The sequence below is a fragment of the Brienomyrus brachyistius genome, chromosome 3, assembly GCF_023856365.1.
Source record: "Brienomyrus brachyistius isolate T26 chromosome 3, BBRACH_0.4, whole genome shotgun sequence".
Lineage (NCBI taxonomy): Eukaryota > Metazoa > Chordata > Actinopteri > Osteoglossiformes > Mormyridae > Brienomyrus > Brienomyrus brachyistius.
The window spans coordinates 98741-121207 of NC_064535.1; the positions used below are offsets into that span (position 1 = coordinate 98741).

A 22467-nucleotide genomic window follows, 5' to 3' on the forward strand; every position below is an offset into this window, starting at 1 on the left:
AAAATAATCACTTCATGTTTCATGTTTACTAACTGCCCACTATTAACCGGGTGTATTTTACATTCCAGTCAAACTTTAATAAAATGTGGGACAAATTGGTCAAAATATTGAATATTTTATTATGTACAATGTTTAATTACACTTCAGCTTATCCATTAACAGACATGGTAAGCGAGAGTCGTATTTTTAATCTGCTAATTTAATTCTCAGAGATTAAAAGACTAGCAGGACAGCCAGTCAAGCAGCCAAAAAGACGGACAGAGCATGGCTGCATTCTGTCACTAGACCACCTAAGATGGAGATGAAGACCAGGAAGCGAGTGGTGAGGAATAGCAGGATTCCCCACGGGGAAGGTCTAGGCTTCCACTCCACCTTCCTTCCCTGCTCCCGGGGAGCGAAGGCATTGCCGCACCCTTTGACATATACGTGTCATTTGACATGGGTGCATCCAGTTAACAGGGTCCGTTCAGCGCCCCCCCCCTCCCCAGCTGTATGCAAACAGGATGACAACATTCCTCCTGTAGTATGATTTTCCAAAATATTCCCAGAATGCAAATCATCTCCCTCAATGTTGCTGCCATGAATAAAAAGACCTGAGGCTACTTGGCCTTTCATCAAAGGCCTCTGCTTCAAGGGTGTAACTGGGGGCCATGGCAGTAATATGGGGGGGGGGTGTTATTTAGGTTTCTTCTTTGCTGCTTTGCCTTTGGCCATGCTACCTTTCGCTTGCTTGCCCATAGTTCTGCCTGGCTGGGCCCCCTGAGACCACTCCCTCTGGAGCTGCTGCAGGAGCTCCCGAGTCAGTCGGCCCTCCTGGACCAAGCGCGAGCTCAGAGAGCCGACACCTCCAGCATCCACCACCAGTGGGCCCGGGGTTCCCCGCGGTCGGCGCCGGGCCTGGCCAGAGGCCTGCATTTGGGGTTCAGCCAGATTTTCAGAGCCATGGGCCTCTGTGGCCCGGATGAGGCGTGTGATATTGTGGACACCAGCCTGGATGATGTCATCCAGCTCCCTCTGGATGTCCCGCACTCTGTTGGCATCCGGGAACATGTCCATGAAGCGGTAGCTGGAGACAGAACAACAAGGGCATTTACCACCATTAAATCCACGCATTAAGGTGACCCCATGCTGGCCGCAAACAAGACGCTAAACTCCCATACGGGACATGCGTCAGGCTCACGCCAATTCACAGCGGGTGACAGGAGAACGAAGCCTCGACGTGCAAAGGGATGGGGGTCAGCCTCACCTGAGCCACAGGTAGAGGTCGAGTACATCATGGACAGCCTCCAGGTGCACCAGGTCTTTGATGTTCTTGGGTGGGACCAGGGGCCAGCCCACATGCCTGCACACCCAGTCAAAGGTCAGGGGCTCGTCCCGGCTGAACTGCCTAGCAAACTGGAGGTAGAGCTCCACATTAAAATGGTTACCATAGGGCAGGGCGTTTCCCACCAAAGTGTGCATGATCTGTGTTTAAAACTGTATGGCTGCCAATGATGACAACTTACATATGAATGTGACTGCATTCATCATTGAAATAACGTCAGAAAGTTTGCACTACTAGAATAATTATCTTACTACCCCTAGAAAGAAAACAGAACAATGAACCCCCATTAAATCCCCCCTAAGGGGTCTGGAGGATGGTCTACATCAAAGCCCGAACCTTAAGAAAGGTGGTACAGACGAATGGCTGCTTCTTGTTGATGGGGGCAGTGCAGAAGACATATCGCGAGCGCAAATTTAACGGAATGTGCTGGATCATGTCCGCCAGGAATTTGAAGTCCTCGATGTTACAGACAAAGTAGAGGCCATCCACCTGGGACAAGCTCACAAATATCTCCTGCAGGACAGGCAAAAGCAAAGAGAACAGGAGTTGTGTCCTATCTATCACAATGCCATACATGCCACCTTTCCTGAAAACATTCTAATTCAGCCGTGGGGGAAGATCGCTGATGACCGCTGGGCCCCCAGTACCTTGAGACTAACTATATAACAAGCATTAGCTTGCATCTACAGAAATGATGCAGCTGAACCATAGAGACACTGTCCTTCACTTAGCTTACAATCAGGTTGGAGAGTGTGGCTTCTGGCAGATGGTAGGCGAACATCTCAATCTGCTCAGCGGTTGGGTGCAGGCCGGCCATCTGCAAACAGAGTGATAGACAGTTTAAGTGGAATTGGGTTGACCTGCGTGTCAGTATGGGCTCGACACGGTCTCTATTTGCTGTTACGGTGATATGGTCACCTTCCTCCTAAGTGAGAGCAGACAGCTCAACACAACACAACTGCCGCTACCCATAAACAGCCCTAGTCCCAAGAAGGAGGTCACTATAACTTCAGTGTCTGTGTGCTCTGGTAAGACAAAAACATGCCTGTCGGTTGTTCTACCAGAAGTAGGGTTTGCTTTCAAGAAGAAGGTCAGTCAGCATCATTGGATGCCACTGGAGGCCTCAGACTGCCCCAAAATTCCAACTGACAGCCCTCCTCACCTCCACAGGGTCTACAGGGCGACTCATTATCTCCTTGAGCATGGGTAGGTCATCCCGGTGCATGGTGGTGACCTCACCCTCCCGGAAGGCAGAGCTGAAGCGGCCAGCCCGCCCAGCGATTTGAAGGGCCTGGGAGGTGCTGATGGTGTCCATATCCTTCTCACCCTTCTCGTTGACACTGGGCTTCAGCAGGGAGTTGAAGATGATGCGTCGAATGCTCCTGAGAAGAGAACAAGTAGGAGAAGGAGCATGGCAGTTTGGGTTCAACCTACATGAAGAGGATGAGGAGGAGGAGCACAGCAGCTCGGGCTAAACCCTCACAGGAAGGATGAGGAGGAGGAGCATGGTAACTCAGGCTAAACCCACACGGAGAGGATGAGGAGAAGTATGGCAGCTCTGGCTAAACCCTCACAGGAAGGATGAGGAGGAGGAGCATGGTAACTCAGGCTAAACCCTCACGGGAAGGATGAGGAGAAGTATGGCAGCTCTGGCTAAACCCTCACAGGAAGGATGAGGAGAAGTATGGCAGCTCGGGCTAAACCCTCACAGGAAGGATGAGGAGGAGGAGCACGGTAACTCAGGCTAAACCCATATGGACTTTTAACGAGCATCTACACTAATACTTCCTGCAGGTACGTCTAGACATGTGGCTATACTTGAACTAAATACTAATTTCAAGTAGATGGTATATTAACATACATATAGCTACCCAGAGTAAGCTTTATCAACCTTTAGATCAGGGGTCACCAACATGGTGCCCGCGGGCACCAGGATGCCCACATGAGTCGCCATGTTATAAAAATAGCACAACTCACCAGTGAGCAGCGTCTAAAATTTAATTTGATCCTGTTGCTAGTCTTCTTTAATCACATTTGCATTAATATAGATTTAAAAATGACAATATCTAAAAAAAGCATTTAAAACATGTTTATTATACATGAAGTTTAGGAGGGCGTTTCAAACTGGTAGCTCTTCGTATGGCTCAGTACACGTAAAGTAGCCCGCAGTTTCAAAAACGTTGGTGACTCCTGCTCTAGATCATAACTCCCCAGCATAGTGACCAAGTGACCATCAGGTTCCCTCAAATACTCACAAGTTAAGCCCCATCCCAATGGCATCTGTCGCAACAAGGATTTTGCACGGATCAACCGGGTCGTTGAACTTCTTTGCCTGTGACAGCTTTGTGCCTGTTGTCCATGAAAAATGTAGTATTCAAATGTAATATGCATCACATGCCGACATATGTCCAATAGGAGGTAAGATAAAGTCCAGTCACATGACAATGGTTATGACCCACAGGAGATTTGTACAATGCATCACTGGTCATGTGACAAGATTATAGCCAACAGGAGGCTGGGAAATGGATGGGGAAAGTGGGGTTTACCTGGGGGCAGGCTCCCGTAGATGACTGCACACTCCAGGCCACGGGCCTCTACCTGCCTGCTGATGGAGTAGATGTCGTTCTTGCTGAAGCATACAATGCAATCGCCCGGCTGCAAGTTGTCCAGGGACTCCACGGCATGGTCCATCAGCGAGAACGGCGTGAGCCTCTCGTAGCTACGAACCTATTCAGGGAAAAGCCTCTTTTTGGCTGGGCTGTACGCTTTTATCAGTAAGCTTCAGCCATGGGATGCATTTCAGACCACGTCCGAATACAGTTGACTGGTTGGTCTGAATGTTGCTCTGTTGTGCTTAGGGCCCCTCGACCCCCCCCCCCCCCCACACACACTCCCTAATCCCCCCCGGCTTGGACACACCTCCACCTCCTCTCCCGTGGTGTACATAAGCTCCCTAACGAAGCATTCAGCCGCCGCCTCTCCACACACGTGAATCTCGTTGGCACACAGGCCTGTTGGTGGACAGCAGAGCATCAACAATGGGTATAGCTATAGTACCGAGAGTCACTGAGTGCACACCGAGTATGTGGAACAGCTAGTGAGCTTCCTCACCTGGTTTAGGTGCTTTATATACAGAACACTCAGCTGCTACCCACTGAGTGCATATAATCATTAGTCGAAATACAGTGACTGAAATAATTATTTGTTGAATTCCTAAGTTCACCCATTTATACAAAAATGAGGTCTATCATTTCAATGGCAGGTACATTTTAACATTTTGAACAAAAAAGAAAAAAACATTATGTAACAGGTACAAATCAATTTGTCATTTATCTAGAGAAATAATAATTTGATTCCCTACAAGCCAGCAATATATCAGGTCAAGTACACTAAGATTGAACTATATTATATCTTAAGACATCAACAACAACAACAAATTTATTTTTATATAGCGCAGTATCACAACATTACATTGTCTCAAAGCGCTTTACAGCATCCCCACCCAAAGCCCCCATCACATCAGAGAAAACAATGCCGACTATAACCCCTGTACAAAGATGGACATTGCCATGCACCGTAAAATCTTGGATGAGAACCTCCTTCCTTCAGCCAAGGCACTGAAAATGCATTGTGGGCGAGTCTTCCAATAAGACCATGACGCTAAACATATGGCCAAGGCAACAAAGGAGTGGTTCAAGAAAAAGCACATTAAGGTCATGCAGTGCCTTAACCAGTCTTCGGACCTTAATCCCATAGAAAACCTATGGAGGGAACCCAAGCTTTGACAGCCTAAAAACCTTAAAGATCTGGGAGACTTCTGCAAAGAGGAGTAGATGAAAATTCCTGCTGACTTGCATGCAAACCTGGTGACCAACTACAAGAAACGTCTGACAGCTGTGCTTGCAAACCATGGTTATTCCACCATGTACTAAAACATGTGTTCCAAAGGATCAAATACTTATTTTCCTAGATAAATGACAATTTGGTTTGTCAGTGTTACATAATGATTTTTTTCTTGCTTGTTTTGTTGATAATATATCTTTTGCTGTTAAAATAAACCTACCAGTGAAATTATAGACTTCTCATTTTTTATTAATGGACAAACATAAGAATCCAGCATGGGGTCAAAAAAATATTTCCCTCACTGTATACCCTTAATTATAAAATACCTGAAACTGAGAAGCTCATTCTGTGAGGGCTGGGTCATGTGACCTGACTCACCCAGCAATGCCCTAGTCCAGGCCCATCCTCTGGAGGGATCCCTGATCATTTGGATCTCATCAATCACTGCCACTTCATCTGGAAATGAAAGAGGGTGTTGAAAGGTGTGTCCCACCCAATCCCTCTCAGCATATTTCCCAGAGTGTGGGGACAGCAACAAAGTTCAGACAATGCCAGCTCTGCCTTATTTGGCTGTGCTACCAGAGTGCGAAATAAAATGCTTGTGGGTACCCGGAACTTTTACATTTTAGATGAAAGACAGATTAGATAAATGGATGCATGGATGCATGAACTCGATTCTGAAAGCTGAAAGTATCTACTGACATGGATTTGTGACGCTGCACATCTCAATGGTGCAGGCAACATGGTTTGATGGCTTTCCATCTGCATCTACAAAGGAGCGCTCCTCTCCCGTCACCAGGTCACACGGCACTCCCTGAGAGGACAAAAGCCCAGACACTGAATGGGACAGAGAAGGTCACTGTGGCAGTAACCAAAAGTGGGTCCTGGAGAGATCACGCAGCAAAGCAGTTCTTTAACACACCAAAGAGCCCATGAAGCTAGCTGGTTTCCCATAATCCCATGCTCGAGTGCTCATTTAGTACTGAGATTACAACGGGCCAATTTCAAGCTTCAGGTATAAGCAGATAAACCAAGGTAGAAGGCCAGGAATAATCATACTGACAGCGTTGTTGCTCTTCTCGAAGATCTCGTGGGCCAGTAGCTTCAGTGGGCCACAGTAGACGGCAGATTTCGCTTCCAGGTACCTCTGAATGGCGTGGTAGGTCTTCCCGCTGTTGGTGGGACCAGCATGGAAGATGACTTTCCTCTGGATGGCTCTGGCCTCAGGGTACCTAAAGAACAGGACATATTGTGTCTGACAGGGTGTGGTGCCCCATCATATCAAACACTACACAGGAAGCAGCAGCTGTCTCTGACAAACATGATGTATTAGAGAGCAACAAACCTAGGTGTGACTCTCAAAGCTGGGACCTAGGACCGCAGCACTTACCAGTGTACCAGGACCGAGGAGCACAGCACTCACCAGTTTGCTGGAACCCAGCACCACAGTGCTTACCAGTTTGCTGGCACCGGGGACTGCAGAGCTTACCAGTTTGCTGGAACACGCAAATCGCTGATCTTGCGAAGGTCATCCATGCAGTCCAACATGGGGAAAATCTGTTTGGCGTGCCTCATGAAGTATGGATAGATGTCATCTATGTGCCCTGAAATCAGTCAAGAAATCATCAATAATAAAAAATAAATGTGAGGTGGGTGGCTCAGCAGGATCGGACCCTTTGCCTGTGATCGGAACGTCACCAGTTCAGATCTCAGCATGGTTAGAGTGATTTCACAGTTGGATCCTTAACCCCTGCTCCAGGAATTGTCTGCCCCCAAATTTACATCATTTTGAATAAAAGCCTCATATAAATTAGTAAAACGGAAAAACACCTGCTCCACAGCATATGTCACTGAGGGTGATGTGTAGGTCGGCACCCAGTGTCTCAGTTTCCAAGACATACTTCCTGAAGCTGATGAAGGCCTGGTGGAAGAGGCGAGCTGAGGGACAGGAGGGGACACAGTCAATGATCTGGGTCAGTTCTTGCTGGTGTAGAACATTAAGAATGTTCTGGTGGTGCTAGGGGCAGGGGGAGTCTGTTCCTAGTTTATACCCATAATCAAAAGGTGGTCACCAACATACTGACAGGGTCAGGGGTTGGAATTCTACACTCACTGTGCGGGGGTCCTGATGTTATGCAGGTTTCTTCCTGCAGCCCAAAGACATGCACCGGGGGTGACTGTTACCTCTAAACCGTGCCGCTGTGTATGTGCATGTTTACGTGCTATGCCATAAACCAGCATCCCTTAGTGAATATACTCCTGCTTTGTGGCCTCTACTAGTGGGGGCAGGTTCCAGTCCCCCCAGCAAGCCCAGTAGCTGGAGAATGGTTTGAGAAATAACCTGAATTAACTACTTCGAAAAATAAGCAAAGCGATAAACATGGGAAGCCAAGAGTTTAGAAATTTTTTTCTCACCGTCTAGACCGTGTTCAGATGCCAACTTTTGCATCTCCTTCCTTTTGTAGAACTTGTTCAGCGCCTTGAGAAGTTCGCCTGTTAAAACGGCACAAACATGGTAATAACTCATCACCAGGAGGGATCCAGCACGTCCGACCTCCGGCTAGACACAAACTCTAACTTGCTTTCATACAGAACGTACGCATGAGCACAGACTGACATGCGCAGCTCTATATCGTAAGCATAATCGCTTCCATATAGAACAAATTGCGTTCCACAGTTATCATTTACACGCACATTTACTGCTATCAATATAATGGGAGTTGAAATGATGTTGCCTCAAACCCGCTCACGTACTTTTATCCAGCGGCTGGGTGAGCTCAACTCCAACAGTCCCGTCGCCAGAAAACTCAGATTTAATGTCCACTGGCACAAAGAGAGACGTATCTGGAGGTCTGGATGAGCTGCTTGAGAAATTTCGGTTTGAAATTATGGTCAGTGTCCTGCCATCTCCGTACATCGGTATAATTCGCCTGGGCTGACTCAGATCAGCTACTGAAGCAGCAGCATTACGGAAGGAGATCTGCCGAACCCGGGGCTGGACCCGTGTTAACAAGAATATATAACGATTCATGGTCATCTTTAAATACAAAAACCAACAAAATGACTGTTTTCAGTTAGTCAGTCTCTATTTCCACATCTTGTACAGCGATACACTGGGGCAGAGGACGGTCAACACCAGACTCTCAGTCAACGTGGTGAAGGACCGTTTCGGAGTAGGTGTCCTCCGAAATGCCTGTTGTAAATATACAAAGCGTGTCACAATATGTACCCAGATAGCACTAAATTTATGATAGAATTCACTGCACATGCAGAGTATAAAATCCGATTCGACCCAATATTAATATGTAGCCATCATATTTTAAACAATTTTGCTACAGTTGCAGGAGAGGCATTTGTTTCATGTCGAATGACATCAACGACTAAGGACCCAAACTCAAAAAGGTCAAAGGGCAACACTTAAGAAAACAACGAACAGCAAAACATCGTTCAAGCTGTATGCATCACGTTGTAAGGTTGCTAGCAATCTGTACTTTGGTGTTCCGTATTATCAAAATTCGTTAAATCCCAGTGTTCAGCATTTCTGAAATATTTCTCATTCAACTGTAGTAAAATAAAGATGTGCATAAATAATTTAAACGTAACCTGTCTGTATCCATTCCAAACAATATAACATTCCAACAGACCACAGCGACGACAGACATTTATGCAAGTAAAAATTCATCTTTTATTGTAGACACATGGATAAATATATCGAGGTGGATATGTACAGCTTTTCAATGTACAGAAATCTCGTTTTTCTATTGTTCAAATCAGGCATTGTAAAAATTGGGTGAACATGCAAGTGGCCAAGACATTATTTGGCATAACTGTACGTAATATTTGCTCCTTACAGGCACTTACATACAAAAATCAGGAGGAGGAATGACGATCACCCCGTGGTGGGCTTCTGCAGCAGAGTGAATTCGCGAGTGGATCCAGCGTCGCCTGGACTATGTTAGAACATAGTGCTTTCCTAAGTGTTCCATCTTACTAAAAAAACCCAGTTCACCCATAACAAACAAAAATATTTATTTGAGGATAAACTAAATAGACCCCCCCCTCCCCCCCGAAACAGCGCGTGTACAGTACAGAGTGTTTCTTAGGCTCACGCGGCGGACCGGATGGCTTCGGAGAAACTCTAAAACCGTAAGCTGTCCTCTAGTGTTTTTGCTTTAAACTGCATCCGTTTCCAAACAGTTTGCTGAAATGTATATTTTCGTGTTAGAATTAAAACACAGCCAAGAGATAAGAGGTGAATGAAAAGTAAATGTAGATTATACAAACTATAAACCATAAATAAATTCTGACGTGTATTAATTTCAGTAAATCAGGAATAGGACACCTAGGGAAACAAGTAGTGTTCCTTCAAAATGGTGCATTCCTAAAAACAGGCTCCCTCATTATCTACATGACTCCTCACTCTCACAAATGAACCATTGCACATGCGTGTGAGGAACACTCTCTGATGTAGGCCTCCCTCCTTATTCTCCTCCGTCTGGAAGGGATAGGGGATGGGGCCAAACAGCATTTGAAAAAAGATACCTTTGAAATGTTCCAGTGTTTCTTGACCTTTCTGCATGTAACACATAGGCACCTGTAGACTGTAACATGGAGCCAGATGGCGCCAGTGAGCGTGGCAGTTTCAGTCGTGCAGAATGGACGTGAGAAAGATGACTGCAACGGCTGGGGTGGACCTGCTCTCGGCCTCATTCCATCCACTGATGTGCTGAATCCCCCCCGTCCCTCCCCCCCCGGTCCTTCACATTTCCGGCTGTTCAGCAGAGACCGCCGGCCGGGATTCCGGGGACTCGTACCGCTGGTGGAAGTTACGCTTCCTCAGTTTCTCGGGGGCCTTCCTCCATAGAACGATCTCCTGTGGATCAGAAGGGGGTAAAAGGGCTCATTTCTGCATCAGAGGGAATTTCCTCAGCAATCATCACTTCGGCAGCAGATGGCCAACAATGCTTGCAGAAAGCACACTAGGTGACTTCAATCAAGTTAATGGCCGTTTCTATCGACTGCCCGTTTTCCAGGCCAAAGGCATGGCCTGTTACCTGCTGCTTGAAGTATCTCCGATCCTCCTCATCTACCAGCACCAAGTTCAGGAAGTAGCGGACAGAAAACTTCTTGTTGACGTCTCTCATAGTGGCAGTGAGGTCATACCCAGCCAGGAACAGTCGGATGGGAATAGACTCCCCTGAGACAGGAGAGTCAGTGAGTGGTACTATTGCTGTTTCCTTGACTACAGTTTCCATGACATTCCAGCACTGGTGAACACAGAATCCACAAATTTTACTGGAAACCCACCTTTCACTGGTGCTCCATCCATAATCTCATACTTTGCTACCGTTTCTGTTTCAGTAGTTGTACTCGGTCCTATGGAGAAAAACTGCACTTTAGTTTGTCTAGTAATTATTTTGGTGACTTGGTAAAATTACATTTACATTTAAGAGCAAGAAAGCTAAAGCTTTTTTTCTGAGCTTTGTGTGTATTGCCCACAGCATCCTTTGTAACAAATCTGGTGTTATCTTTCAAAAAGGAAACACCCACAACACAAGCATCCTAAGAGTAGCTCTACACACAAAGTCTAAAGAATTCTGCAAGTTCAGATGAAGGGCACAGACACCGACCTTTAGCAATTAAATTCTCATATACATTTAGAACATTATTATAACTCAGGGCTGTTGTTGCTAAGACTTATTTTCAATGTCCAAGAAAGAAGTGAATTAATCAACCAATTGTAAAGTGCAGTTTTAAACCAGTAAGAAGTACATTCATAGCCAAACTGGCTGAAGTTCCAAGGAATCAATGACCCACCGATTCCAGTGATCTCCTTCTTGATCAGCTGAAGCTCCATGTGCTGAATCTTGATTCTCACCAACAGGAAGTAGATCTTGCCTACAATGACGTCTTTCAGGTGATATCTAGGAAGGAAATAAAATTAGATATAAAATTATAAGCATCCATCCTAATGGTCAAAACACACATTTCATTAGACCCTCACAACCTTAGTTTGACTGAATTATCAAAAAAAAAAGGTGTCAGGACCACCCATGTTATTCTCCGAGTTTCTCATTAAGTCTAAGTTCACCAGCTACTCAAGACCGCCAGTTTCCCACTGCCACACGGTGGCATGCTTACTTAGACTTGTTATACTCAAACTCTATGTGAAGACAATCCTCAATGCCCACTTCCATCTTGATGGAGTTGTTGACGTCTGGGTACGTGGCCAGCTGATGAACGACGAGGTCATATTCCCTCACCAAGTCTGACAGTCTCCTCACTATCGTTACTTTCAGGAAGTATCTTGGGGGGGGAGACAGGCATGTGAGCCAAGAACGCTGAAACGCTGAGTAAAACAGGCGGGCAGCCCCATCCATCCACACACATCCACACCGTCTGAATCCTGGGCACATCCAGACTGACAACTCATATTGCTGCACCCTAATTCCTCAGATCACACTCAGGACCAAGCCCTAGCAAACAAGACCCCATCGTGCTTCCAGACCCACCTGAGCCGCACGTTGGCCCCCACGTATGACTCATAGGGCTTCTCCACCTGCATGAACTCGAAGTCGTAGCTGCGGTTCTGCGTCAGCTCGCCAGGCAGTGCCAGCTCCTTCACCAGGTTCACAAACTCATGTGTGTTGCTCTTGTCGCCAAAGAGCTCTGAGTGCCACGGGAGAGGGAGCTGCTTCATCATCATCATCATCATCATCTCATTCAAGACGCTCAGTTACCTGTGAGCCCGGCACCTCCCCCAGATTGGCTGGGAGGACCATGTGCCCATGATCGGGCTCTTGGACAAGGCCCTAACCCCCACTTGCTCCTGTTACTCGCAGACCCTGCTTCCGCAAACATACATCACCTTGGATAAAAGCGTCGGCTGAATAAAATTGCTGAGCCACCATGCCTCCTGTTAGCCATGTCAAAAGCCCAGAAAAAAGGGCCAAAATACCACCTGTATAAATACGTCACATGAGAGCAACAGGCAGAATCATAGGCAGCTGAAGGTAAGAGCTAAAAATAAAACATAAAGCTAAATTTTCACCTGAATAAAAAAAAAAATAATAAAAAAAATCAGGCTCACGTTTCATGCAACTAATGATTAAAAAATAAAAGACGAAACAGACAGTATCAATAATGTGACTGATGAGACCCACCCTTCACCCCTGGGTGTCACTCTTTTTCAAACCCTGGCTACGGGGCTCAGAGAAACATGCTCTAGGCCTCCATCTTCACGTGACAGACACATGCTCCACTAAGCTCTTTATCCTGAAGTTGTTAGGGAAATGGAGCCCGTGACTATAAATGCCACCCTGCCCCCACACCCAGAGAGTTAAATTTGTCCTCATATTCAGGAATTTAAAGGTATACCCTGCCCCCCCACCCCCCGACAGCCATACACGGCAGCAGGATGAAGACCCACCTATCTGGCCCACAAACTCGATACGGATACCCTGGTGCTCCAGCCTCTTCCCAGTCTGCTTCACGGTGAGGTTCACCTGGAATGCAGGTCACATGGCAGTTACATGGTACAGTGGCGATTCATGCTGCCTAACACACACTCAGGAAATGACAGCAAGCAGCCTGCTGTAATGATGCTCTCCTGGGGACTCGGACTTTCATTATGTTATGGCACAAAGGAAAGAGGCTGTGATCATTCACAAGTGGGAATCAACTGAAGATCACTGCAGATCGCAAACCCTCACATACAAACCCTTTCAGCAGGGGCAACTTTTAAAAGATCATTACCACATCACATGACAGCTACAATAATAGACTTGTTACACTTAACGATATATTATTAATTCAAAGAAAATTTTGTGGCAAAAGTTCTGTTCATCTTCACACACTTTCAGAGGTTGTCCCCTCTGCAGGAAAGACTTCATCCTGTCCCCATCCTTTCTTCATTAATCTAACAACAGCCACGTCAATCTCTGAGTCATTACCTCAACCCAATGATAAAATCACTGCACCAAAGTGCCCCTCCATTACTGAGAAAATCTAATGAAGAGTAAAGCACAAAAAAGGCCAGGTCACCATCCATCCATTTTCCAAACCGCTTATCCTACTGGGTCGCGGGGGGTCCGGAGCCTATCCCGGAATCAATGGGCACGAAGCAGGGAACAACCCTGGATGGGGGGCCAGCCCATCGCAGGGCACATTCACACACCAGTCACTCACGCATGCATACCTACGGGCAATTTCGTAACTCCAAATAACCTCAGCATGTTTTTGGACTGTGGGGGGAAACCGGAGTACCCGGAGGAAACCCCACGATGACATGGGGAGAACATGCAAACTCCGCACACATGTGACCCAGGCGGAGACTTGACTCGAACCCGGGTCCCAGCGGTGTGAGGCAACAGTGCTAACCACTGCACCACCATGCCGCCCCCAGGCCAGGTGACGTAAAATCTTTTTTAATTCCAAGAAAGGAACCACCCAGGACAGCAAACTGAACAGCACCCAGCGGCACCCAAATCATACAAGTCAGTTCTGCACCATATAGAGCACTTATGTGCCCTAGAATTTATTTCTTTCAGCAAATATTTCTAACCTATCTAACCATTAGCATGTGCATTCCCATGTGTATGATGATAACTTTTTATCACATACGTTTCCCCAGAAAGGTTTTTGAAATCACCCTGCGAGTGGGCCACCTTGAACCTGGAGATTTCATGTGGAGAAGTTACAAAATAAGAGGCAATAAGAGGCAGGAGCTCCTTCTGCTAGTCAAGCGACAGTTATTAAAGTGTACACGAATTATGGGGGATACAAACCTGAAAAATGACTTATCACCTGGTGTCATTGCGAACGACGCACTCTGATACTGATTTTGAACACAGTCGGTAAGATGAAAACGATAACCTCCCCGGACGTTTTACAGGCATTGAAGATGGGTCCCAATTCCCTCCCCATGGAAAAGCCAAGAGATCAGCAAGGGACAGGGGGACTGACCTTCCCAGCGACAGACTCTCCATCGTAGAATAAAAAGTGTTTCTCCACTTTCCCGTCCTCCATCTTAAGCTCAGCTGTCTTCCGGGAGTCCGCATCATTAAGGACCACGTCGATCTCACACACCGGGCCGAATAAGCTTCCCAGGAAACTCTGAAAGAGACATGGCACAACTGCAAGCGAAGTGCAACGAAATGCTTTTTTTTTTTTTGGGGGGGGGGGTATATTTCCGCAGAGTCACAGCAAGCTGATCTATTGGGCACTAAGAAATAAACAGCCTGTGAGAATTTGCCTTTTTACACGTACTATACTGATACGTTACAGGCCGAATGTATTGGGCCTATAGAACAACATGAATTATAACTTAATGAAGGAGCGTCTGGTGTTTGATGTCAAGTCTGAACCAAATTATTAGTTAAACTAGAGATTTCGCATTAAATAGCTCAAATACCGGTCAAAACGAGACGGCATCAGACCAATGGCTATTTCAAGGACAGCACATTCCGTCCGTGAGTAGGCACCAACATATCACGCAGGTAGGCGTCAAAATCAATTCGGACGCTGCGGTCTGACAAACATGCCTTTTTACTCAGATCAGAACTGACGGCAGCCTCCTCGCTCCCCATGGCCTAACCCATGGCCACGCTGCATGCTTCCCAAGACGGTGCCCTTCAGATATTGTTACCGCGGCAGATGACACCTGAGCTGGGGCTTTGTGGATATTGCAGTTGTCATCCGCCTGACATATTGCACGAAAATTTGCAAAAGCGGATCTATTCACTAAATTTTACCCCCTGTCCCCAACCTAACCCAGGTGGCCCGTTTAAGTTCGCCACCGAGATGTGCAATTGGCTGCTTTAGAGCCGTGCAAAGAGACCCTCGGCTGCCCAAAGCAGCCAAGGCGGAGCGTGGTTTCGGAGCGATATCGCGGAGGAGCGGTGTAATTTATTGCGACGGGGCGACTCATCGACACCTAGGGACAGAGCTGCGAGGACACTGGAGCGGTAAACACAGTCGGCCTCGGCGCATTTCCGCCCATCGACTTTCCCGGGGCCTCCTGCTCGTGCCACGACAAATAAAAAACAGACCTGTTTAAAAAAAGAATCCAAAAAAGAATTGAAGCGGGTTTTTACCGGTGGAGAGACGCTCCACCAGCGCCCAGTAATACTCACCATGTCGGAAAGCTCCGTCGCACAGCCAAGTCCGTACCTCTGGATCCCTGCAAAAAATCCTCTTGGCTATATCCGCCTTGGTCATGTGACTACCACCCACCATCGGGCCTCTCGCTCCGGTCATGTGATTTTGCCCCATCCACCCGTCCCTCCCGCTCCGGTCATGTGATTTCGTCCCACCCACCCCGGGACTCCCGCTCCGGTCATATGACCCCCATTCCGGGTTTGGGGCTCTTCTTTTAACATGTGGCTCGTCCCCAAACCCTCGGGCTAAAGACCGGGAACGAACTTAGTGTTGAAACAGGTTTACCATTTAATGAACAATGTCAAGAATAAATCAAACCATAGTAAGTTATCTAACTACGCACATGTGTGTGTGTCCACTCCCCATGTAACTAATGTACCGCAGTAAAATAGATTGTAGTTAGCGATACATTTATCTAGAGAGTGCAGTGACGTTCATTAGTAAAGAGAGTGGCATTTTGTTGCTCGTGATTTGTGAATTCAGATGGTGTCACCCCCCACCTCGAAGTCTGTCGATATTTTGCTTTGCCTTTTTTAAAAACTCGAATAATAAAAATGACCATATAAACAGGTCTAACCAGGCTCATTCTTAACAGTCTGATTTGTGATTTTTTTTTTCACAGTCTACACAGTTTGTTTGTCAGTGACTGGTATGTCCGTGAGGCAGAAGGGGTTGAAACAGCCGTTTCGTCAATATTTCCAAAACTCACACTGTCAATCATATTAAAATGCTTTAGACGAACACTGATTTGTGGGAAAAGCCACAAACGTATTTTAGCAGATTTGTTTGTTAATTTTTGCATATTGCACTTCAATGAGGTTTATGGCTAAGTGGAATTGCAGGAGACGAAAACCTCCCAAAAAGTGACCCACACGAACCAATTCAGTCTCATACTGACCAAGTTGATTTGTGAATTTTGTCATAAATGAATGTGATCAATTTGTCATAGGTCAGTGTGTGTTTCAGGCAAGTGGTGTTTTATGCGTAAAGCTTGAACAATGAAAATACTCTCCAAAATCACAATACCTACTTGCTTGCACATACATGCGTGTGTGTGTGTATGTGTGTATATATGTGTGTGCGGGCTCCCAAGACAGTTGTAAGCTTATTTCAAGCACAAGGTTATAATTAGTACTAGATTGTATTTATCCAGACTCGAGGTATTTACCATGATCCCTGTCAAGGTCACTGAAAAACAGGAGTTTGGGTTGGTGTTTACTAGTATGTTTACTAGTAATCCACCCACGATTGACGTTAGGTCTGATCACTATAGCCCCGAGTATTTTAGCCCCGATGCCAATTTTCTTTCAAAAAGAAAAAAAATCAAGCCAACACAAAGACATTAATAATCATTTCGTAAATTATTCTTTGTCATGGCATCAGTTTTAATAATTGTGTTTAATGATGGTTTATCGTAAACGTAGTTTCTCGGTTAAACATCTGCAATGTCGGAAATGCAGCTCAGGAAGGAAAAACAAAACATGAAATGCCACGCAGTCGTGAGAATAACGCAATCTGTAGGCTATTAATTAGAACTGTTAAAATTTCATGCTTCATTTCTCCGGTTATACAAATATTTATTATAAGCAGTAGTAATAAAATACATTTCAGGTTCATAGGAAAACCACATTGGCATTAATTTAATAACCACTCCAATCGTACATCACGACAAACGGGATACCTGCCCCCCCGGTCCCCCCATAGCCGTGAGGTAAAATAGGTCCTCCCAGCTCTCGGTAGATTTTCCCGACCGGGGGGGTCCCCTTGGTAGTTTTTGCCGAAAGCGGGAGGGTGAAACCAGTAATTTTATTACCTAGCTACTTGCCTAAGACGACATTTAGTCAGTGACCCAGAACTTCTACCCACGCCCCTGACATTTACTGTTTTAAACTGTCCGAAAAGTTTGCACGTCATTTATTTTTAATGAATGTCATATACTTGTAAATAAAGCCAGAATTCTTTGGAAAGTGGTAGGAAGATATTGGGAGACTTTGGTGGAAAGAAACTGCAGACTTGAAAATGTAGCTGTTTGATGTAGTAGGATAATGACAAACAATAAATGAACTAACTGGTCACCCACTCGTCCAGTAACAAAATGCCTGTCTCCACAATCATCTCAGGGGGATAGGACAGGAGTCAGCCACATTTAAATAAACAACTTTTTTCTTCCACAGAACCATATTGCAATCATTCAGATTTCTTCTTTGGCAATGCTTTCACAAAATTATACCCAGGACTGCATGGAAAACTAGTTTGGGAACAGAAATGTAAGAGTTAAATGGTACCAACAGTGATGTGCTTCTGTAGTTTGCTTACGGAACTCCCCAGCTTTACAGGAAGTGCTTATCATCATGGCTACTAGCCGTTTCGCAGTGGAAGAATGTTACAAACAAAACAGAACAATCAAGCCCTATTCCAACTACAGAAACCTTCACTCTTCACAGTGCACATAAATAAATGTGCTTATTATTTTGTCTTATTGAATAGATACACATCGGCAGATCAGCAACTTGAAAACTTGAACAACATTTAAACAGTTTAATTTTGCTCTTACATTAAGTATCCTTTTGGTTTAAATATTTGATACTATTCACAAAGAATGTATTAAATTGCATACTGTATTTATAACATCTAAATCATTCTTCAGAAATAGCCAATTAAAAAGAGTATATAGTAAATTTATTTTACTGGCATAAGTAAAGTTTACATGCAGGTGTTATATTAGTCCTTACAGATCCATTCAGGTGAAGGTAATGCCTGCAAACACTATTGTCAATTATAATATTGAGCAAAAAAAAACCCAAAACATACATAACTGGACACACCAGCCAAATATATAGACAGTGAAAAGATTAAAGGTTATGTCGTTCATTAAACTTTATAGAATTCATTGGGGGAAAAAGCATATTTTCAAAAATGCACAATATAACCTGTATATTTCCCAGATTTATCAAAAATATAAAGTAGTCTCATATATAATATATAATAAGTTTTACTTAAAAATAATAGGCAGACTCCAAAATAAAGAGAGTAAAGGAAACACCATTTCGATAAGAATTTAATCCTGAGCAATGTGGCTGATCGACTTTCCATGCTGTGCTGAAAACTGACATGAAGCGGATGGTTTCTCCATAGCCAGCTACAGGATGAAACCTTCTTCTTTTAACTCCTTCTCAGCTGGCAGGTTCTTCTTTAGCTCCTTTTCAGGGAAGATGATGCTGGAAGAGTCGTTTCCCAAAGCGCTTCCCTCATCAAGCTCGGTGCTACCCTCTGCTGGTGAGAGCACTGACAGCACTTTTCGTTCAGCAGCCGGCTGGCCTCCAGTGCCCGTGAAGGACTGGCTGTCTCCGGACCCGTCACCGGATGACTCGTCCATAGGGTCTTGGCTGAATTTAAACTTCTCTCTGTAATAATAATGCGGATACAGCAACGGGTGAGGCGGAGGTCACATCCCCTTCCTCTTTCCTGTAGGACAACCCCTCCCTACAAACTGCTTTGTTTAATGAGCTTCCTCCATCGACAATATGAATTCTCAGAACAGGAGACATGCAACACATAAACTGGCTAACCACGTCCAGTCCGCGGCGCTGCCTGAGGCAGGCTAACCACGTCCAGCCCGCGGCGATGCCTGAGGCAGGCTAACCACGTCCAGCCCGCGGCGATGCCTGAGGCAGGCTGACCACGTCCAGCCCGCGGCGATGCCTGAGGCAGGCTAACCACGTTCAGCCCGCGGCGATGTCTGAGGCAGGCCAACTACGTCCAGCCCGCGGCGATGCCTGAGGCAGGCCAACCACATGCAGCCTGAGGCGATGCCTGAGGCAGGCCAACTACGTCCAGCCCGTGGCGATGCCTGAGGCAGGCTAACCACGTTCAGCCCGCGGCGATGTCTGAGGCAGGCCAACTACGTCCAGCCCACGGCGATGCCTGAGGCAGGCCAACCACGTGCAGCCTGAGGCGATGCTTGAGGCAGGCTAACCAGGTCCTGCCCGCGGCGCTGCCTGAGGCAGGCTAACCACGTCCAGCCCGCGGCGATGCCTGAGGCAGGCTAACCACGTCCAGTCCGTGGTGCTGCCTGAAGCAGGCTAACCATGTCCAGCCCACGCCGATGCCTGAGGCAGGCTAACCATGTATAGCCCACAACGCTGCCTTAGACAGCTCCATGCAAGGCTGTCAGTTACTGTCAGTTTTCAAATGAGACAAAAATTCTCATCGTATTTGTAGAGAAAGAGTAGTATAATAACAAAAGAATAGACACAGGCTCTTCTGAAAAGCTAACAAAATGGGTGCACACAGTGACGCACTGCTTAACTGGACTTGCGGCTTATAGTGACATTGGAACAGGACATTGTGTCACCTATCTACTGTCTGATACTGAAAGATACTAAAATGAGATTACACTATGTTTAAGATCCAACTGCATTTCTAAATGTATATCAAAGTTGAACTACCGATGCCTGCATTGAAAAAGCCTTATAATGACCCAGTATTTGAACACCTCACACTGAAACACTGGGACTCAAACCAGAAACCTGCTGGGTTTGAGATCACAAAGTTAACTGTCACTGCTTCACTGTCAGTCTGCCTTTCTGTATCTGTGTAACACGGTTTCAAAATCCTTTAATAATTTTAATTATGGATTAAACCCAACTGAAGCGTCCTCTGGTGGGGATTGTTTTCTAAAAAAAATGGATAAAAGAAGTTTTTATGTTTGTCAGAAGTCACCTTTAATTTAGACAGAAAGATGTCCTTTGAGGATCGTACCCGTACCTTTCCACATTATGAGCATGACACAGATAAAAACATAATGCAATTTTTTTACTAGTTCAGCACAAGGGCTGTTCTGTTTGCTTCCGAAGATGTCAGATGATTTAGCAAACTAAGGAAATGACTCATCATGCGAAAGATTTCCATGCATTACAAAATACTCATTTATGTACATTAAAACCAGCCTTCAAGTTCAAACTGGTGTCTCAGCTTGGTTGCAGGTTCAAGGAGGAAATTGTGCTTGGCAGCAAATGAGCATTTTAGCTCAAGACTGGATAAGAGTTATCAACTGTAATTAATATGCCACGCTAGCCCAAACGTAAACATATTTGTGTTCCAGAAAAAAACTCACTTTTCAGTTGAACCCTTCAGTCACGGCAGAAAAACTTTTTTTTTTTCCAGACCTGGTACAAGAAATATACTAACATCTTCTATCCAGTATTACTTTCACTTTTGCTCTTCATCTCCTACATTGTGTATGACTACCTTGTCTATTATTATTTCCAGTAGAGGAAAACTGTACAATATACATTGCTCCTTATGAAATGTATACTAAAATGCAGCAGCCATACGCTCCTGGTGCGCTCCTCGGCCTTTATAGAGCAGACCCTTATGTTCGGTGTACCAAACCCACCTGCTGTTGGGGATATCGATCAGCGGGCCCTTTATAACATTACAGTTGGCGTTTTTTGCGTCTGGCTTGCAGGAGACCTTCATGTACCTGCCCTTGGTTGGAGCACCTGCGTCGCAGAAAAGACAGCTAAATACCTTACGACTTAACATAAAGTTCATCCCTACGCTGTCGACCAATGTGAACCCCAAAAAATGATTATAAGCAGAGGTTAGTAAATAACAGAACTGTATAGATTTAAATATACTATTCGTATAATGTAAAGATACTTTAAGTAGTCCAGCTCAAAATAACCATAATGAATATTTATCGTTCATCCGTTACGATAACTATCACAAGATTTTAACTATCATATATAACCTTTTCGTGAATTACGTGTGACGAAATGTTTTACTTGAGTTTTTAAAAATTTTTTAAATGGGGTAAAGGAGTGTAAAAAGTTAAATGTTGATGTCCGGGACGTACCTTGGGCGCCGAGGAGAAGGAAGCACGAAACTGTGATGAACACGAGCGTCGTTTTCAGGGTTAGTTCCATGGCTTTCCGTTACCTAACGTGGCAGTTGCAATAATAAAGCAGAGAAAGAACTGAGGGGCCACCAAGTGCACTGAGCCTATCCGCCGAGCGCGTCACTGTTTCCGGCAGCCAAAAAAGCAGCAGAAACATCCGCAAACGGAAAGTACTTTTTAACCTCGCTTTCTGGTTTTTTTCACAGACGACGGGACGACACCGTGAATAATTACACTTCGGAATATGCTGATCATATGTTTTTTTGTCATCACGTGGCCTTCTACTTAACAACTGGAAATTACGACAGTAATCTCTTTATTCACCGTTAAATCCGGCAAATTGTCGCATTTCTTCGAATCTTGCCCCCCCAATTACTAACAAATATAGCACCTTTGATGTGCGGGAAGTACGAATTAAGAACACGGAGGAGACTTGTAATTCTTTTTGTCCAATTTAGTTATCATGAAAAGGTGTGAACTAAAACAGTAGAAAAGATACAGCTGGTTAAGGACCTGCTGATTTAAGTACCATGTTTTGTCAGAAAAGAAACAACTCAAACATGGGCGTCGCCGCCATTAAAACTGAGGGAGACGTGTCCCCTCACGTTTCATAATTATTCGTTTGGACACCGCGGCCACATTTAACATGAAATATTAGTTTTATGCCAGTGTGTCCCCCTCACATTTCATTATTATTCGTTTGGACACCGCCCCCACATTTAATATGAAATATTAGTTTTATGCCAGTGTGTCCCTCCCACATTCAAAATGCTTCTGACATCCCTGAACTCAATACTAAAGATAAAATAAAGACTAGTTTAATGCAGTTGGATGAAACACAGTATATAAAATATTTTTATGGAACATTTCTTTCTCTAGTCAATTAGCATTCAATTACATTTATAGTAAAGCAATAAATGATAATCAGTTTATTATACTATTATGTGGGCATGTACTAGAAAGGCCTTTTGTACATGTAAGTTTCTCAAATAAGAAAGAAAAAAATGTAGAAATAATGTCTTATCTCTTTCATTTCCGTTTGCATTGTGGCTGTCTGTGGGCGTTCATGCCAGCCAATCGCGGTGTGGCAATGGTGCAATTCCAGAACCCTTTTTCATCATTGATCTCGTCCCCTCTGATCGCTATCGTGGGGCCTCTCTGCACTGTTTCTCGGGCCAGACCACTGTTTTTCCTCCTGACAGGAATAAACAGCAGCGGGTGACTTACGGTGCGACAGAGT

General features: G+C 45.2%; 3 protein-coding genes across 3 annotated transcripts; all 3 read right to left on the minus strand.

Moving 5' to 3' along the window:
- Positions 1-99: 99 nt before the first annotated feature.
- supv3l1 (SUV3-like helicase) lies at positions 100-8538 on the minus strand. Its single transcript, XM_049007189.1, has 15 exons — positions 7922-8538; positions 7583-7660; positions 6998-7105; positions 6657-6771; positions 6231-6399; positions 5870-5981; positions 5546-5623; positions 4244-4335; positions 3871-4051; positions 3580-3673; positions 2487-2706; positions 2061-2141; positions 1661-1837; positions 1247-1395; positions 100-1066 (listed from the first exon to the last, which is right to left on the minus strand). Exons 1-15 carry the CDS (start codon positions 8202-8204, stop codon positions 676-678), a joined length of 2328 nt encoding a protein of 775 aa, XP_048863146.1. The 5' UTR covers positions 8205-8538; the 3' UTR covers positions 100-675.
- Positions 8539-8828: 290 nt separating this feature from the next.
- On the minus strand, positions 8829-15445 carry vps26a (VPS26, retromer complex component A). The gene is made up of 9 exons (XM_049007190.1): positions 15301-15445; positions 14132-14281; positions 12597-12672; positions 11680-11836; positions 11309-11473; positions 10985-11091; positions 10475-10543; positions 10222-10364; positions 8829-10040 (listed from the first exon to the last, which is right to left on the minus strand). Exons 1-9 carry the CDS (start codon positions 15301-15303, stop codon positions 9927-9929), a joined length of 984 nt encoding a protein of 327 aa, XP_048863147.1. The 5' UTR covers positions 15304-15445; the 3' UTR covers positions 8829-9926.
- A 1778-nt stretch (positions 15446-17223) lies between these two features.
- On the minus strand, positions 17224-21458 carry srgn (serglycin). The gene is made up of 3 exons (XM_049007191.1): positions 21186-21458; positions 20724-20829; positions 17224-18729 (listed from the first exon to the last, which is right to left on the minus strand). Exons 1-3 carry the CDS (start codon positions 21253-21255, stop codon positions 18465-18467), a joined length of 441 nt encoding a protein of 146 aa, XP_048863148.1. The 5' UTR covers positions 21256-21458; the 3' UTR covers positions 17224-18464.
- Between the last annotated feature and the right edge of the window lie 1009 nt (positions 21459-22467).